This window comes from Trachemys scripta, chromosome 3, assembly GCF_013100865.1.
Source record: "Trachemys scripta elegans isolate TJP31775 chromosome 3, CAS_Tse_1.0, whole genome shotgun sequence".
NCBI classification, from domain to species: Eukaryota; Metazoa; Chordata; order Testudines; family Emydidae; genus Trachemys; species Trachemys scripta.
In genome coordinates this window covers 27,290,517-27,309,859 of record NC_048300.1, presented here as the reverse complement: position 1 = coordinate 27,309,859, position 19,343 = coordinate 27,290,517, and the positions used below count along the sequence as shown (strand labels likewise).

General features: G+C 41.3%; 1 protein-coding gene across 3 annotated transcripts in view; it reads left to right on the top strand.

The window, feature by feature from the left end:
* The window catches only part of FSHR (follicle stimulating hormone receptor), a 172,638-nt gene that overhangs the window by 130,924 nt on the left and 22,371 nt on the right, over positions 1–19,343 (top strand). For all 3 annotated transcript variants that reach the window (XM_034764341.1, XM_034764340.1, XM_034764342.1), the window contains exons 5-6: positions 11,844–11,915; positions 14,131–14,208. In XM_034764341.1, the coding sequence (XP_034620232.1) occupies positions 11,844–11,915; positions 14,131–14,208 (150 nt within the window). The remainder of the gene's footprint in view (positions 1–11,843; positions 11,916–14,130; positions 14,209–19,343) is intronic.

Sequence of the window (19,343 nt, the reverse complement as noted above, 5' to 3'; positions counted from 1 at the left end):
TATCTTACTCAGGGGAAAGGGACCTGCTTAATCTGGGGCTAATGTATCTACCTTCTATCCTTCTCCTGTTGCCATCTGGCCTGACCCGGTCACAATATCTAATAAAATAACTGCTGTAATTGACAAGAGGAAATAATCTCATTAAGTGCCAGAATGTTCAGGAACATAAAAAGAGAAGGGTTTATCACCAGTAACTCTATTATTTGTTGTAAAATTTACCTTGTCTCCTCTTGGCACAGCACAATTTTTGCACACAAATTGCAGCTGTGCTTCCAGTCAATAAAGATTGTAAGAAGTTTCACGAGTAGAACAAAAAGTGGTGAATTTTATTTTTTTCACTGTTTTCATTAAAATGTGGTATGAAATCATCTTCTGCCAGTGTACTCGATTTTGTTATTAAGACAAAACAAACGTTTTCCGCTAAGGAAGGGAGGAAAAAGTGATGATCCAAGTCATGCCTGACCAACCTGATTGCCTTCTATGATGAGATAACTGGCTCTGTGGATATGGTGAATGTGGTGGATGTGATATACCTTGACTTTAGCAAAGTTTTTGATACGGTCTCCCACAGTATTCTTGCCGCCAAGTTAAAGAAGTATGGTATAGTCCAAGATGAATGGATTATAAGGTGGATAAAAAGCTGGCTAGATTGTCGGGCTCAATGGGTAGTGATCAACGGCTCGATGTCTACTTGGTAGCCGGTATCAAGCGGAGTGGCCAAGGGGTCGGTCCTGGGGCTGGTTTTGTTAAACATCTTCATTAATGATCTGGGTGATGGAATGGATTGCACCCTCAGCAAGTTTGCGGATGACACTAAGCTGAGGGCAGAGGTAGATATGCTGGACAGTAGGGATGGGGTCCAGAGTGACCTAGACAAATTGAAGGATTAGGCTAAAGAAATCTGATGAGGTTCAACAAGGACAAGCGCAGAGTCCTACACTTACAATGGAAGAATCCCATGCACTGCTACAGGTTGGGGACTGACTAGCTAAGCAGAAGTTCTGCAGAAAAGGACCTGGGGATTACAGTGGACAAGAAGCTGGCTATGAGTCAACAGTGTGCCCTTGTTGCCAAGAAGGCTAATGGCACATTGGGCTGCACCAGCTCCCAATGGGATCCAAACCCCAAATAATTCCTTTCTACTCTGTATAAAGCTTATACAGGGTAAGCTCATAAATTATCCGCCCTCTATAACACTGATAGAGAGATATGCACAGCTTTTTGCTCCCCCAGGTATTAATTACTTACGCTGGGTTAATTAATAAGCAAAGGTAGTATTTAAGTGGTTCCAAGTAATAAAAGACAGAACAAAGTAAGTTACCAAGCAATATGAAACAAAACACCCAAGTCTGACCCTAATTCATTAAGAAACTGATTACAGATGAAATCTCACCCCCAGAGATGTTCCAATAAGCTTCTTTCACAGACTGGACTCCTTCCTAGACTGGGTGCAGCAATTACTCACACCCCCCGTAGTTACTGTCCTTTGTTCTAGTTTTTCAGGCATCTCTTTGGGGTGGAGAGGCCATCTCTTGAGCCAGCTGAAGGCAAAATGGAGGGGTTTCCAGGGCCTTTTATATTCTTTCTCTTGTGGGCGAAAACCCCTTTGTTCTCAAAATCACAGCAACAAGATGGAGTTTGTAGCCACCTGGGCAAGTCACTTGTCCATGAATGATTCAGCTTTTTGCAGGCCGATGCCATTGATTACATGTTAGTTTGAATGTTCCCAGGAAAGCTCAGATGTGGATTAGCGGATACAAAAGTGCCATACAAATACCTGTTCTCTATTACTGGTTACATTGTAAATAAGAAGTGGGCAGCATTATCTCCCATAAATGTAAACAAACTTGTTTGTTTTAGCAATTGGCTGAACAAGAAGTAGGACTGAGTGGACTTGTAGGCTCAGAAGTTTTACATTGTTTTGTTTTTGAATGCCGTTATGTAACAAAAAAATCTACATTTGTAAATTGCACTTTCACAACAAAGAGCTTGCACTACAGTACTTGTATGAGGTGAATTGAAAAAAACTATATCTTTTGTTTATCATTTTTACAGTTCAAATATTTGTAATAAAAATAATATTCGTATTGATTTCAATTACAACACAGAATATAATATATATGCAATTATAGAAAAACATCCAAAATATTTAATAAATTTAAATTGGTATTCTATTGTTTAACAGTGCAATTAATCGCTATTAATTTTTTTAATCACGATTAATTTTTTGGAGTTAATCGTGTGAGTTAACAGCAATTAATCGACAGCCCTAAATAAACACCTTTTCAGATTGTGAGGAATCTTCACCTGCTGGGATTCACCAATGATTTAACAAAATAGTGGGCCCTGAGCCACCTGTCACAGTGGTGTAAATCAGTAATAACTCTATAGGAATCAATGGTGTGAGAAGGGAATCAGATGCAGTAATTCTGCCACTGGAGCTTCAGAATGCTCTCCTCTAAACGTTAGCCAAAACACTGATATTTTGTTACAAGCTTCTTGTCATTAAGGAGCAATACCATCACAATTGTCTGCTAATTAAGATCTTGGACCTTTGTGTAATGCTAATGAAGTTTGTCTATTCTGGCCATTTCAGTTCACTAGACGTCTTATAGATCTGATCTGACCCAAGATATTAAAAAAAAAATCCTCTCCTGTGAGTTGTGTGTTGCTGGAGTCCTCTCTGTCCCCATAATATGTCCCTTCTGGACTGTTGTGTAGCATTCCTTTAGTGAGTGGAGATGGAGTTCTAGAACTAGATTCACTCAGTGCAGGAGATGGTGGCACTTGTCATGAAGCCAGTTATAAATCCCTAACCCACAGTGCCAAAGGCAGCCAAGCAGCTCTGAGTTGTGCCAGTGATAGAGGAACCTTAATGGACTCTGCTGCAGTGGGGGACTGGTGTAGCAGAGCACAGCCCCCATCACACCATATCCCCAACTTCTGTACAAGGAAGTAGGCAGAGGCACAGGGCCCAATGCCGGGCAGTGTTCCAACAGAGAGTTCCCCTCCTCCAGAGGGATGCTGTGCTGGGCATTCGCCACTGAGAAGCAATGGGGCTGTAACCTGGCTAGAGTCTGTCCGAGTATCTGCTATACCAAAGCTAGCTGCAGTTACAATGAAATTTGACTAACTAAATGTCAGGATGTTGAATAAGGAAATAACAATGCAAACATCTTCTTGTGGTGTAGAGGCATATTTTCTTGGCAATGGGGAAAATGACTGATATTCCAGTTGTCATGAGTAGAATTCACATGCCTTTTTCCTTTGGCTGCCAGACTGAATATTACACAGTACTCTATGAACTACTACACCTTTATGTTTGACTATAGATGGCTACATAGGTGCAAAAGTATGTCACTGTTTACCCTAAATAAAATCTTCACAGCAAGCAGCAAAGAGTGAATAACCTATGCCAAATACAGTTTACTTGGTAGGGCTAGCCATGCCTACGAAAAAGAGTGAACAATAGCATATTTTCTCAAATATAACTAACTGATATATGGAAATAAAAAAGCATCTGTCTTTCGATAGATATCAATACACTGTTTTCACTCATTTTCCAAGTGGGAATGCATGGAATAGGATGCTCAAGGAAAGGGTAAACCTCCCCAGCCCAGTTATATGTTGGCACCATTGGGAGTCTTTCCATTGACGTCAAAGGTGCTGAATTATGGCCCAAGTGAGATAGCTACAAGACAGTCGTGTGTGACAAAGAGAACATGCACACTTTTGAATGCGTGGAAACCGAACTCCAAGATATCAAAGCACACCCAGTTCTCTGCTCACTATAGGGTATTGACTATTGTGCTAGTTCTCTCCCCACATAGCTGTCATAGCCTGACATGTCACCAGTATTAATCCCACCAACAGCTCTTTCACATTCTGGTTCCCTTTTTCCTTTCCATTTCTTTGTGTTCCTTTTCCTTATTTTCCCTAAACCTATGTTCAATTTCTCCTTAAAGTTCCCCTCCACAGCACCTTTGGGACAGTGCTTACTACAGTTTAATGGGGGAAAAGATATTTCCGAACAGTTATTTGATTGCTAAAATGCCAAACCTTGCAGTATTATTCAGTTATAAACTTTAATAATTACTCAATAGCAATTTCCAAAAGTTAGTATGAATGTTGGTCCAGATTCTCAGCTGGTCTAAATCACTGTAGCAGCATGGAGCTGTGCTGATTTACATAACAATTTGTTCACCCAGCTCTGATGATTTCTAATTCCGTGGGTACAATTCACAAAGCACCTTGGGCACCTAAACTCCAGAGTTAGACATCTAAGTACCTTTGCACAGCATCGCTGCAATCCACAAAACTCCCAGATGGCTTTTGTCTAGCCCAATAGGTGCCTAAACTCACTTAGCCTAACTTTTTGCTGTCAAAGTTCCCTCAGCACCGAAGTTTTGGCCCATGGGGCATACACACTTCTGCCCCACTGTAGTCCTATCTCCCCTTAAATCTCTGAGCAATTTGCAAACCTTGCAAAGATAGACATTCAGGTATCTAAGTTGCATGTGGGGCCTGATCTGGTAGGTGGCCTCAGAGCACTGGACTCAAGGCTTCCCACTTCCTCTCTCTAGCCCAGTGACTATTTAATATATATCCACCCTGGAATAGTCATTGGTTGAGAAAGAATGAGTGCTGTGATGATGACAGACCCTTGTCCTTTCAAGCTGTTTATACCCTCCTATGCCGACAATGATACCCAGATGTCCTTCCTTGGCACATTTCTAGATGAAATACTGCAATGTTCTCCATGCTCTTGACTGTTTCACAGGCTACCATTTGCCTTTCTCTCAACACCTCTTTAGAGGACAGAGATATATTTATTTCAATGATGAAAAGATTGGGATAGTTTTGTTTAGAGAGGAAATTGCTCAGAGAGGACACAATAGAAATGTACAAAAGAACAACTGCTAGAAAGAAGGTAAATCAGGTTCTCCTGTTTATCCTTTCTCATGATACAAGATCAAGGGGATAGCCAATGAAAATGGAAGGCAAGAAATTTAAAACTGCAACAAGGGAATACTTTTTTTACTCACTGCATAATTAATCTGTGGAACTCCCTGCCACATGATTCCATTCAAGCCAAGTGCTTAGTAGGAGTCAGAAAAGGATTAGGCACATATATGGCTATATGTGTGGAGAACATCCACAACTCATAAAATAGGATAAAAATTGTACGGGGAGTAACAAACTCTCATGCACCACAACATAACTCAAACTAACCAGCAGAAGCTAGGAAGAAATTGTAGGTTGTAGTCTTGCACCTTCTTCTGAAGGTTCTGATATTGGTCAATGTGAATGACAGGATATCAGACTAGATGGGTTACTGGCCTGGCCCAGTATGGCAAATCGTATTTTCTAAGATCCACAGTCAGTACATTGTCTGTGATAGGATAATCAAAACCCAGTTCAAAAAAACTAAAGCAAAAATAGGTACTTGTTGTTAGTTTGCAGAAGACAATACAAAACATAAAACATTGTCAATGCATGAGATGGAGAGACACTGGGCAAAGTATTAAAATATCAGTAGCTCATCAATTTAATGAATTTTGCAACATGCTGCTTAAGGGGTTTTCTATAAGATTCTTCTAACATATGAACACTATTACTAGTTCTTTATTATGGCTAGGGAAGAAGTGATGGCTAGATTTCTCAGTACACCCATCAACCTATGGGATAATTACATTTTCTAAGTATTGAATATTAATATGGTATTGCATGTCAGCTCTGGTAGAAGTACATCCCCACGTGAAGTAATGGAGTCCTCCGCAGCACATTAACATCCTATATTATCATTGGAAAAAAGTCTGAGAAAAAATCCTGTACTAAAATATAATAAACTTTTCTGGGTCAGATATCATCAAACTAAAAAACACACCATAAACTACCTCACCAGTCTTTTTCAAGCAGAGACAGAACTGTTAATTGGCTTTCTTGGGTATATGCCAAAGAGAGAATCTGTTTCAAAATGGTAACTTGTTGACTTTTTTACGGGTACAAGATCATTTATCTCACTCTCATTAGGGAAAGGATAGTAAGCTGAAGTATTGTACATTGACATGTAGCAATGCCTTCTCAAACCTCTCTTTTCTTTCCAAAATTAGTTCACATTTGTAATCTAGGTCCTATGATGCTGTTACAGTGGGTATGTCCAGCTCCAACCTTGAATTATTTCAATTTAAAAGGAAAAGAGTATTTAAATATAACATTTTCAGAACATTATTGTGGCTGTATAACTAGGTTTCAGGAAATAGTGGAAATAATGTTCATGTTATGTGTAAACTAGTTTGCTTTGTAGATGGCAAACCTATTGTCACAGGCTTTCCATCACTGTGTTTGTGCATGTAGGATATGACTTATTGGAAGAGCTGGCACACACAATTAATAGCATGCTTCCTAAATACAGAGATCTTTGGCCTTGCTACAAGGATACAGTACAGCATAATAATGATTAACACTAAATTCCACGTAGCCCCTGGTCCTTGAGTGTATCCTCAGGGGAGGAAGGGAATGCAGGTGGGCACAAAGAGACGTTCCCCACCTATATGCATGCTCTGCTCTAAGGTCAAGGTCATTTGTAGCCCTTGCACTTGGGAGTGCACTTTGACTAGATAGCTCTGACTACTTCTGTACCAGTCCATGGACTGGGCTGGGCACACTGTAAAGGAGCAGGCTGCACCATCCGAAAGATACCTTAAGGAGCTTCAAAAGAATTAGTTATGTTTCCCTGAGGTACAATCCCTTCCAAAAGTTTCCCCTCGGGGGTGGTGACTCTACGATTCTTCCAGCTCAGGACTGTGGCTAAGTGGCTCAGTCTGCTCCTGAGAGTTTTATGGTAATCTCCCCTACACACTACACACCTTCCTGTGGAATGTTAGCATATACCGAATTACTTGGTTAGTGTTTGCCTGCTAGAGCTTCATTACAGAACTGACATTCCACTCAGGGACAAGTCTATGTATTTTGCCGCCCCAAGCACAGCAGTCAGGAGGCTTTTGGTGGCATGCCTGCAGGAGGTCTGCTGGTAATGCGGATTCGGCGTATCCGCCGCCGAATTGCTGCTGAAGCCGCGGGACCAGCAGACCGCCGCAGGCATGCCGCTGAAGGCTCCCAGATTGCCGCCCCCACAGTGACCAGCAGGCTGCCCCCGCGGCTTGCCACCCCAGGCACGCACTTGGTGCGCTGGTGCCTGGAGCCGCCCCTGATTCCACTGGATCATTTTCAAGAATTAGAATTGAAACACTCCAAAACCAAAATATTTCCTGTTTTGTTTAGAATTTTTCATCCGCGTTATATGTAACTATCTTTTGGGATTTGCATGTAACATACAAGGTCAGATCTGGAGCTATGTCAATTTACTTCTGCTGAGGATCTGGCCGACAGCTTTTTGTTCTGAAAGGTTATTTGAGTGTGTTCTTAACTGCTGAATTCTTGACTTATATCTCAAATGGCTTCTGTATTTAAAACTAACTTCTGATCTTAGTTTGTTTATTTTATTAGGATATGTGTGTGTACATATATCTACATATGTATATGTTTATAATATAAACCAGTGTGAAATATTTAGAAACCTCATCTTTATCTCTGACTTACGTATTTGGTTCATTTAACAAATATGTACAATAAGTTAATAAGTTAAACCATGCTCTCAATTTTATGGGGCATCTCCTATGGTTGCGTAAATAAGAATAGAATTTGGCTCAATATCTGCAAATAAGCACCAGAAAATCCAACAGAGATGTGGGTGGATGGGTGTTTTGTTTTTTGGAAAACATTCTCCATCTTGTGTAACCTTTTTTAAAAGACAATTATGACTTTGGAATGCAGCCATCAGCAATCTGAGGAGAAGCGAGCTGCTACAGAGCTATTTATATGTATGGTAGATGGGATTCAGTTATAATGTGGATTAAAGGAGACACATGTTTAAAGGTAGCATACACAGAACATATATGTTTTCTCCATGGGACTAGTTCTTTGCTCTGCTGCAAAAGACCATAGGGTTTTTCTGTTCCACCTGGGACTAGCCTGAGGAATCTAAGGAGACTGTGGCAAGGTAACCCTTGCCAAAACTGACAAAACTGTCCTGCAGGAAGGATATCCAGTAAATGGGATTATCTACATTATTACAAGATTATCCACTCTAGAGATTTGTTGGTTGAGTAAAAGAGAGAGTGAGGCCCAACAGGACTATGGTTTAACCAGTGTTTTTAGTTTTTCTGCCACATGACTTGCTAAAAAAACAGTCTTGCCTGTTTCTAATCATCGTCCTGTCCACCAGTGCACTTCACTACACCACCTACAGATTTAATAAAAGTGTTATGATTTTCTAAATTGTACACTCCATAATCCCATGCCTTTAAAGCCAGTATAGTTACACATACCTGATGTGAGAACAGAATGCTGCCCAATACCTCTGTGAGAACAGAAGGATAGTGACTGCTGCATCACGCAGATTTTACAAGTTCCCCTTCCCACCTGTGGGGTGCAAGCTCTGCTGACCAACATGACTCACTCTTTGGGGGGACCTAGTGGTGATGGTGGTGGTGCAAGGGTACTATAGTCCTTTTACTGTCTGAACACAAGGACCAAGCTTAGCTCTGGGAAGTGATGTGGGGAGGAAAGCTATTAATTCCCTCCTTTCTGCCCTACTATACCCCTACACAATCTGGCAACAATTGTTATCTGCCTCAGCACAGATGTTATTAAAACAAATGCATAGTATAATTTGTATTTAAATACAAGTGACTCTTACATTTAACACCTTTAAACAATTGCATGGAAATGTAGCCATATGACTCTCATTGAAAATCAAAGGCAGCTGTGGAGCTCAAACCCCACACAATTCTCAGCTAATTTAGGGACTGAACTTTAAGTAGTGTAAGGAAGGTGATGCAGGCACTGTCTTTCTATCTCTTTTAATGGTTGTTTTGCTAACTCTATTCAGGATGCAGCACTGCAAGATGTACATTAAAAATAAAAATCTTGTGATGACCCACCTGTTGCATTAATAATGCCTTTCGATTTATCTGTATGTGTTAGTTTTGCAAAGTACATTTTGTTGCACTTTCTTGGTCACTTGTGACAAGTTGGAATTGTTTTTATCTAGTGCAAACATGCCTGTTCCCAAGACAAAGTAATTGTGACATTTAATAATTTGTCCCCAAGGTGTATTTTTGAATATTCACTGCCTTCCCTTTAAATGGTCTTTCATGTAATGCAAAGGCTTGTGGTTATAAAATGAAACCACCAAGAGCCAGGGGCGGCTCTATGTTTTTTGCCGCCCCAACCACGGCAGGCTGGTGGCTTTCGGCGGCACACCTGCGTGCGGTCTGCTGGTCACGCAGATTCGGCGGCATGCCTGTGGGAGGTCCGCCGGTGCCACGCCATCAGCGTCCCCGCCGCCAAATTGCTGCCGAAGCTGCGGGACCAGCAGACCTCCTGCAGGCATGCCGCTGAAGGCCGCCTGACTGCCGCCCTCACAGCGACCGGCAGGCTACCCCCCGTGGCTTGCCGCCCCAAGCACGCGCTTGCTGCACTGGAGCCACCCCTGCCAAGAACCCATTTTTCATCGTGTCTAAATAGCATATCCAGATTCAACATTTGAGAACTTGAATCAACACTAAGCATGTGAATGGCCATTTTATGGACCTAAGAGTGAATTTAAATGCCCAAATGTGGGATTTAGATGTCCTGTTTAGATTTCCACATTTGATCATGAATATCTGAAGGGTCTTTTAACAACTTTTCCAGAACACTTCAGGTTCACATTGAACATTATATGAATGCTCATTATGTTTTCCAGAGTCTCAGCCAGAGTTTTTCATCATCATTTAATTATGGGATAGGATTATTGTGGGTTTTTTTCTCTATGGGACTAGTTCTTTGCTCTGCTGCAAAATACCATAGGGTTTTTCTGTGCCATCTGGGATTAGCCTGAGGGATCTAAGGAGACTGTGGCAGGGTAACCCTTGCCAAATAAACCCTGTGGACTTCTGAGGACTGGTCTACACTACAGCTGTAAGTCATCCTAACTTACGCTACTTCAGTTACATAAGTCAACTTAAGTTAGGTTGACTTAGAACCAGGGCCGGCTCCAGGCACCAGCCGACCAAGCACGTGCTTGGGACGGCACCTTAGAAGGGGCGGCCAATGTTGGAGTGGCAGGGGGCACTCACGGTGTTTTTGTTTTTTTTGTTCGGTGGGGGAGGCGCTCAAGGGTTTTTTGTTTTGTTTTGTTTGTTTGTTGTTTGTTCGTTTCGGCCTGGCAGTGCGGGGGGTGTTTCGGCGGCGCGGCGCTGGGGGGGGGCGGCGCGGGGGTTTGGGCAGGGTGGCGCGGCGCCCTGGTGGTTTGGGCAGCCTGGCGCGGCGCTCGGTGGGGGGGTGGGGGGTTGGGCTGCCCAGCGCGGTGTGGCACTCGGAAGCAGGGGTTTGGCCGGCCCGGCCCAGCGCTCGGGGGGGGGGGGGGTTGGTTGGCCCAGCGAGGCGCTCGGGGTTTGAGCGGCAAGGCGTGGTGCTGGGGGGAAGGTCAGCGGCGCAGTGCTGGGGTCGGCGGCACGGCGCTGGGAGGGGGCTGTTACGGCGGGGCAGCGCTCTTCTTTTTTGCCTGGGGCGGCAAAAAAGTTAGAGCCGGCCCTGCTTAGAGCGGTGTCTACACTGCACTGTGTCAACGGGAGATGCTGTCCTGCCTACTTACCTTACTCTTCTTGGGGACCTGGAATACAGGAGTCATCGGGAGTGCACACTGCCACCAATCGCAGCAGCGCTGATTTAGCCATAAGTATAGACAAGCCCTTGAGTCCTACTCAAGTGTGCCAAGTAATTTTTCTTGGACAGTGAAGAGCATGGTCACATGCCTCAACCACAACCCCTGATGCAAGAAACCCTTATTGTGGGGGAAGTTTGGACTTAGTTCTGATTCCAATTTTTGAAACTCAGCTTCATCTCAAGTGGGACTAATTGCTACATAGCTAATGTATGTTCACATTATAAATACCCAACACACTAGGAAACAAACAGTCTGTTTTTTCCTAGTTTGTGAAGTGCTGTCATTTTCCAGTGGAAATGACAATTCCACTAAAGTGGAGGTTAAAAATTGTGGTTAAAAATGGGTTCATATTTACAAATACATATTATAAAAACATGTTATTCTGTGTCACTGTGATTAATCTGTTTAAAAGATAGTGGAAAAACAAACACCAGGACAGAACCTTCCTTCGGTCCAGAATGTCAGGTACTTTAATTATTCTCAGTCTGGAAGTTCATGTCTTTATTAAATTAATAAAAGGTGTAAAATTAGAGATCGGATGCTTTCTACTCTTGATCCTGTGGCCCCCCATCTGTGTAATAGGCATGCCCTACTTTCATTTTATTTTTGGCATCCTAAACTCAGTCCCTAATCTGGGTCCTTCAGTTGCTGAACCAACGCACTATTGATAAACTGACATCTAAGCAAAATACATTTCTGAAACGTAACAAATGAAGGCTGAAATGCACTCCTGTGCAGGGGGTCGGTGAAAGGCTCCTTAGGCAACACCAATTTAAGTCCTGAGGGGTAGCATTTCAGAAAGCATTTAGCATTGCCCTTACTCCCCTCCCATTGAAATCAATGAGAGTTTTACTCCTGACTTCAGGGGTAGCAGAGTTAGGCCACTACTTTTCTATACCATACACCCATACTATACAACATAAGTATGGTTTCCCTGGTGTGTAGGCCTTCTGCACATGGCTCAATTTCACTCTAAATGTTTGCCAATTTTATTCCTGTATTTCTTCGTTAGTTTTATTTTACTTGTGAGCCACAGCTAATAATCTTCATTTGTTCTCTCCCTCTTTAGGTCAATATCAAACACTGGCATTAAGTTTTTACCTACTGTACATAAGCTACAATCTCTCCAGAAAGTTGTATTGTAAGTTTATATTGGCTGCTTTTAACTTTTTGTTATCTCCATTCAAATGGTCTGCTCCTCTAATAAGATCTTGGACACGTTTCCCTTTGCATTTGTTTAGTGACTTTGTCACTTCATCACCAGTTGTAATCTGGTGCGCATTGATAATTTGTTTTACATTATTTGAGTGTTCCTGTGACTTTTCTAGACAAGATTTTATATATGGCATGTGACAGAGAACTTTTTATTTGGTTCATGGGACCAACAATAACATTTAACTTCTAAGTCACCAATTTAAAATTCAAGCCAGACTGGTAGAGACAGAAATTTGTTGTCATCTAGTGACTGTTCTATTGTCTGTGTGAAATGAGTTGGTCTGAATCCAATTCCCAATGGACAACTTACAAAAAAATCACTGCAGACAACACCTGTGTTGGCAATAGAGGTGGTTGGAAAATAGGGTAATATTTCCCTTAGAAAATTTCAACAAAAATAGAGAACAAATCATTAATTTAAAATTTTCCATGGAAAATTTTGACTTTTTGTTGAAAAACCAAAAACGCAAACATTTTTCAGGTTGTTTTTTTCCCAAGAAAAAGTCAACACTTTCCATGGAAAGCAAGCACTCTCTGTGAAAATTTTCATTTAGTCAAAAACCTGATTTTTCCATCAAAAACCAGCTTTGATAATCCTGACACCTGGAAGTCAGTAGGAATTTTGCAATGGACTTTAATAGGGTCAGGAATTCACTATCAAAAACACAGTTTTGATAGAAATTTTTCAACAGCCCTGGCTGGCAGTCACAAGCAGCCAGGGAATGAATAGGCACTCTTGTTTCATCCTTACAGGTGGCTGGTGTTGAGGTATATTAATAGAAAGTTGGGGTCTATTTCCACTACTCTTGCTTAGATTTAAATCTTATATGACATTAATCTTCAGGAATATTAATCCTCCACCTATCTTGGGTACTGCTATTCAAATATATAGATACTGTGTTTTGTCAAGTATGGAGTTTCTGGAATTGCACTCTAGCTCTTTGTGACTCCATATAGCAGGTACAGCATGCAAGGATCCATGAAACCTTTGTTCTAGGCAGCTTTGTAATCATCTTCAGACTTAGTTACTCTGGATCGATCTATGCTAGAGAATCATAGGTTATTTGCCTGAGGTGAAATTCCTCCCTTTGCAGAAGGCCACACCATTTAAGTCCCAAAATAGATGTTGGTTGAAGTCCTGGCCCTCTTAAAGTCAATTGCAAAGCTCCTGTTGACTTCAGAGGGGCAGGATTGGGAATCTAATGGTATATGTGTGCACGTGCGGATGTGTGTGTGCATGTATGTATAAATATTATAAGGCCTTGCCCTGGCTCTTTGTACAGGTGTGAATTTCACTTACTGATGCTCCTGTTGATTTCAATCGGAGTTACACTTGCAGAATGAGGCCCCTGTCAGATAATTCAGTATCGTGGCCATATATAGCGCTCAGAATGAGACAAGTTTAAAGCTGCATTAAGTTTCAGGCTTTGCAAGTAATTCATTATGTTCACTGCTTTCCATTAAAAGCAGCATGAAAACAACAATTCTCCCAGTCTAAATTATGAGTAATACTGTTTAACTTCTTGGAGCTGTATTTTGAGCAAGTAACAGAAATGTGTATGAGTATATCCTTTTATACATCAGTCATCCTTTATCCTTTTATATATAACAGTCTACTGTGGAACTGACTGAAATGAATACTTGTCAATGCAATAAACTGTCAGAGGACCCAGTTTAGCCTGTGCCTAGTTTTAAGCACATGAGTAGTTGACATTAGTGGAGGAATTACTTACATGCTTAAGTACCTTGATGAATCAGGGCCAAAAAAGATGACCCTTCTCTGCATTAGTTTAGGGGCCAATCCTGCAACTTCTTTAATTACTTGTTGTGGCAGTATTATTCATGGGTCTGAGGCTCAAAGGATCCAGCCCTAAGTGCATACTGTTGATTTTGCCTTGCTTAAGATGCATGCTCTAGAAAGCAAAAAGCAAAAGTATGGAAGTAATTGCTCCCATTTCACTCCCCAGCAGTACTTGGACAAACTTAGTGATATCATTCAGGAAACCTACGTGTAAAATATTTTCTCAGATCTAATGTAAAGAAAAATTTCTTTGGTGTTTGAAGCGTCATTTCCTGTCAAAGAAATGAAAGGATCACAGAGCTACAAAACTGTTTAATTTTTACTTTACTTTCTTTTTCAGAGATATTCAAGATAATATAAATATACGTACAATTGAAAGGAATTCCTTCATGGGCCTGAGTTCTGAAAGTGTCATTATGTGAGTAAGAATTAGCAAATACCACATCTTAGTTCACATCTTCTCCAGAATAGAGCCTGAGAAACTTTGTTGGGTGCTATTTTATAGGTTTGCAAAATGAATTTTACCCTGTAATTCAAACATGTGTAGGAGTTTTTACCCCATGAAGATTGAATTCATTTATAACAAATTCTGGCTGGAAGAAACTTGTCTTGTTGTTAAATACTTGTATTGTGCAGCTCCTCAAGACACCAGACAGGGATTGGAGCCCCAGTGCGACACACACAAAACAAAAAGACAATTCTTGTCCCACACATTTGTCAAAGTATGTAACAAAAGACAACATGTAGATACAGGAAACAGATGGGAGGAAGCCAATGGCATGGGGCAACAGTGAGAGCTATATATGTGCTGTGTGTCAGGGATAGAACTGCCCCCCAAAAGTTAGGCTGGCAAGCATACAAATGGGGCCAGCAGAGCATCATGGAGCCAATAAGCCTGATGGCTGTCTCCTCCAAGTATAAACTCAGGGCAGCTGAGAATCATTAGATATCCTCTTTTTTTCCATCAGAATGGTATCCCCCCATTATCACTGCTCTTTTTACACAGCCTTTGTTTATTCTTCACTCTGTCTGTGCTCTACTCCATTTGTCACCCTCATTTTCACTGAGTTTCTTCTCTCTGATCCCTTTCTGCCCCTTTCCCCCCCAGTTTTTCCTAAGTAGAAATTGAACCCAGAACCCACTTTAAAATCCCAACCACATTTAAATGGGTTTGCAAATGGGCAAAGCTCCTAACTAAGAAATATCTCTTGTCTACTTTTATATTTTCAGTATTCAGTAATCTCTCTCTCTCCCTCCTGCCTTTTCATTTCAGATCTGTATTTTAGAACCACAGCAGAGCATAGAGAAAATTTAACAATTAATGGTACCAAGGTTAAAGACCATGTTGGTTCCACATAATACAAATTGTGTTCCAAAGGACGAATAGCTCATACATATTTGCAATCAGATACATCATTCAAAGACATTCATTATTCAAGCAAATTACATGTAGATATGTGTAAAATATGGTATATTTGTACATAACGCTAATATATTGTTACAGGCCAGTTCACAATGCAGTTTCATGCTGTGTAGTTAGACGACGTCTCATTTGACTTAACGATCATGTTTTTTAATGAACTAGCTGGGTTTCCAGATCCCTTTTATAGGCACATTGAATGTTTCTTTGCTGTACTAAAAATCTTTTTTCATTCCACTTAGACCAGTGCCTAGTTTGGAAAATTTACCATTACTCCCTGCAGCTTGACTCAGATATAGAAAGCAGGGGTCAGGTAACAAAGCAATTCTGATCTTACTGATTTGGGTGGAAGCAGGATCAGACCCTCAATATTTGAAGATAGAGCTATAGCAAAGTTAACTACTATCACCCCTCGTTTGTCTACCCCAGATGTTCTCAACCTTTTTTCTTCCTGAGCTCCCCCGGCTCCCCCAACATGCTATAAAACTCACCGGTCCACCTGTGCCACAGTAACTGGTTTTCTGCATATAAAAGCTGGGTTTAGTAGGTAGCAAGCAAGGCAATTGCCTGGGGCTCCATGCCACAGGGGCCCCCACAAAGCTACATTGTTCAGGCTTCAGCTTCAGCCCTGGGTGGCAGGACTCAGGAACATGTGATGGGGCTTCAGCTTTCTTCCCTGCGCCCCAGCGAGTCTAATGCTGGCTCTGCTTGGAGGCCCCTCTGAAACCTGCTCGAGGCCCCCTAGGGAGCCCCAGACCCCTGGTTGAGAATCACTGGTCTACCCCACCATTTATCCATCCCATCCCCCTAAAAATCTACAGATGTAGATAATATTCGCTGAAGAGTGAAAAAGTATTATCAGAGATATTCCCACTGTTATATGGAATAGCTACCCAGAGAATAAGACCCTAAATCTCATTCGTTTACCTCTTCTGTCTTATTTAATCATAATGATAATACTTAGCACCTATATATAGCACTTTGCATCTTCTAAGCACTGTACAAACAGCACCTTCTTAATTTCTACAAACCCCTAAGAGGTGCGGTAACTAACTACTGTGGAGCAAGATTCTTTCCTGTCATCCGATTTCTTTATGCCACCTGCCACCCTAGCAACATGAAGGGACCAGAAAACTGCCTTATCTCTCTTGCTGGGGATTCCCCAAGCTTGTAGGAGTACCATGTTGAGCCTGAGGCTCTTGTGCCACCCATCCCATGGTATAGTGGTCACTTTGGGAAGGACTGAGATCTGAGTGCTACTGCACTCCAGCTATTCTGTACTGATATAATGGTCCCTTGGGGTCAAAGCCAGCTAACTTTAGAGCAGACCTCAGGCTGCAGTAAACTACATGAGGGTTGGGGTTGGCATAGAACTAGCCCCAGAATTAGGGAGTCACAACTAGCTCCTCTCTGCCCCCACATCAACAGGATCCACATCAACTACATTCACCGAAAATGAAGGACAGCCTATTCCAAATTATGGAATATCTAGTGGACTGCTTCCCTCCAAGATCCTTCTCGAGCAGGACAGCTTTGATTCATTCCATGTCACTAGAAGCCATAGAGTGGATGACAAACCTGGACATCAACCTTTAATGTTCCTTTTCAAGTTGCCATACCAAAAAACTGCATCCAATGGACAATGGGTGCAGCTGAAAATCCAGCCCATTATCTTTATTTTATAGAGAGAAAACAGACACAAAGATTAGGTGATCTATCCAAGGCCACAAAGTAAACCAATGACACAGCTAGGATTAGAATTCAAGAGTCCGTGACTCCCAGCCCCATTCTGACTTAACTAGACCAGTGGATCTCAGTCTTTTTTTTTTTTTTTTTTTTTTTTTGGACTGTGACCCATAAAATGAAGATGAGATGGGTAAGATAGTCTCATGCTGCTGCTTGGTATGATTTTGGGATATGAGGCTGATGGAATTCAGAGGTAGCCCTCAGGGCTTGTCTACACAAACACTTAGTTTCCAGAAAACTGGGATATAAATCTCTCCTGTACACTGAGTATCCATGTGGACCCTACTGCAGTGCACTAGAAGATCCATAGTGCACTTTGATCTTCCCTGCTTTGAAATGGGAATAGATTAAAAGTGCACTATAGAACTATTATTGCATGGCCGGAGAGTCCTCACAGACAGTTAGTGTGTGACAGGATAGAACAGGGTAGATTACACTGCAGCTTGCCACAAACTAAGTATTCATATCAATATCCCCTAAAATTGTGCATAGCTTTGTGGTTGCCATCTACATGGGTGAATTTCACCCACAGGGAGTATCATGGATGGGTCACAGAAAAATAGGACAAAGCTGCTTTTACACACCTTTGACTTCATTGCAACTACTGTGCTTTTACACAGAAAGTAGAGCTAATTTCTTCCAGGAATGAAGTACAGTATTTAGTTTATTCAGTTTCTGGTATACCTTTAATAAGATCTCATTTTGGTATACCTCTCAGTACTGCATATCTCTCCATAGGAAGGAAATACCTCATTTTAAACCCAAATTTGCCTCCATCCCCACATAATCCTAATGTTCCTTCACTTGCACTATTGTGAAATATTTATATCAGAAATAGTAATCCATTGAACTAAGTTTATTATGTTAAAAAAATAGATCCCACATCATGTAAAGCCCCCAGCATCACTATGTTATTTGTGTTCCATATTCCAGCCTTGGCAGGCATATCTGATCACTGCTGCACATTTTAGCTAATATAGACCAACTAAAAAGAACATTCTGCATTATTGTTGAGGAAAAGCTTCACAAAGGAAAAAAACCCAAAATTATATTCTCAGAAGGATGTTTTAAAAAAGGAAAGGCATAATGTGAGTCACTTGCACTCTCACTTGCACTCTCCAGTCAGTTTTATGCTTCAACAGCTTTCTCAGTCAGATCCTTTTAAATACCCACTAAACGCTATTGATTTCATTGTTCCAGGATTTCTCCCTAGAGGTTAAGTGTGTTTAGAGCTGAAAGTCAAACCATATCTGAAGATGTGTGGGGGAGGGCAAACTGAAGTTTTATGTAAATTCAGTTAAGAACTCCTAAAAATATCTAAAAGATTGAAATTCACCCCAACGCAAAATCTATGCCTCACCTTAAACATTCAAAATTCAGCATAAATGAGGCTTAAATGGTGCTATAGACTTTGTGCTGGCCTTCTGCACAGGAGTGAATTTCACCCTTATTTTGTAAATGTACCAATACAGTGATCAAACATAAACACAAAAAGCCAAATTCCGGAGCTCTCGAGTTATTTTTACTCAGCATACTCAGGCAAGACTTCCATTTTAGTCTGAAGTTGCTCAGGATATGTGCTGGTTTAAATAAGAGAAGAATTTGGGCCAAAGGGAGGTTGGCTATGTGAGAGTTGAGTAAAAAGTGACTGAGGACTCCAGGGTTTAACTCAAAGGTAAATGTATAATTTGTATATATTTTTTGCTTGAAAGTAGTGGCTGTATTTTTCCTCCAGGTGATTGGCGTGCATAGTCAGGATTGTATGGCAGCAGGATCCATACTCAGCAGGGTAGTATCACAAACTTAGCACGATGTGCAGTGATAGAACACAATGAGTGCCAATATTATGATTTTTAAAAAAAATCAGAGTGGCAGATGCTAACTAATATGAATGATGTAACATAATACATGTGTCAGATGGTAAAAACAGTATCCAATTGTCTTGCCTTTCTGTGTTGGCTCACTCATTTCTAATAGTGCCTGTGAGTGGATGGGATAGGAGACAGTTTCCATGATCTGATCTGACACACATTGCAGACGTTGAGTCATGTACATCTGTCTTTCGTGGTCAAAGGAGTAATCTTTCCAGCCAAGCCTATACTTGATTTTCATGTTGACCTAAGTCCACGATCTTGAACCTTAGATTAGTGGGTCACTTGCATGCTTTTGCTGTGAACAAGAAGTAAAATGTGTAGGTTTTCTGAAAGTTTAATTTAATTGTTTGTTTCATGCCATCAGTCAGACCTGTCATTCAGTGTCAGAGGGGGTGAGTGGTACAGAGTAACAATAAAGGAGATGAAAAACTATACTGTATAAATGATAAATATAACTGACCCAAATGTCAATTTTTGGGATCATGGAGGGAGCATGGGATAGGGACATTAAAC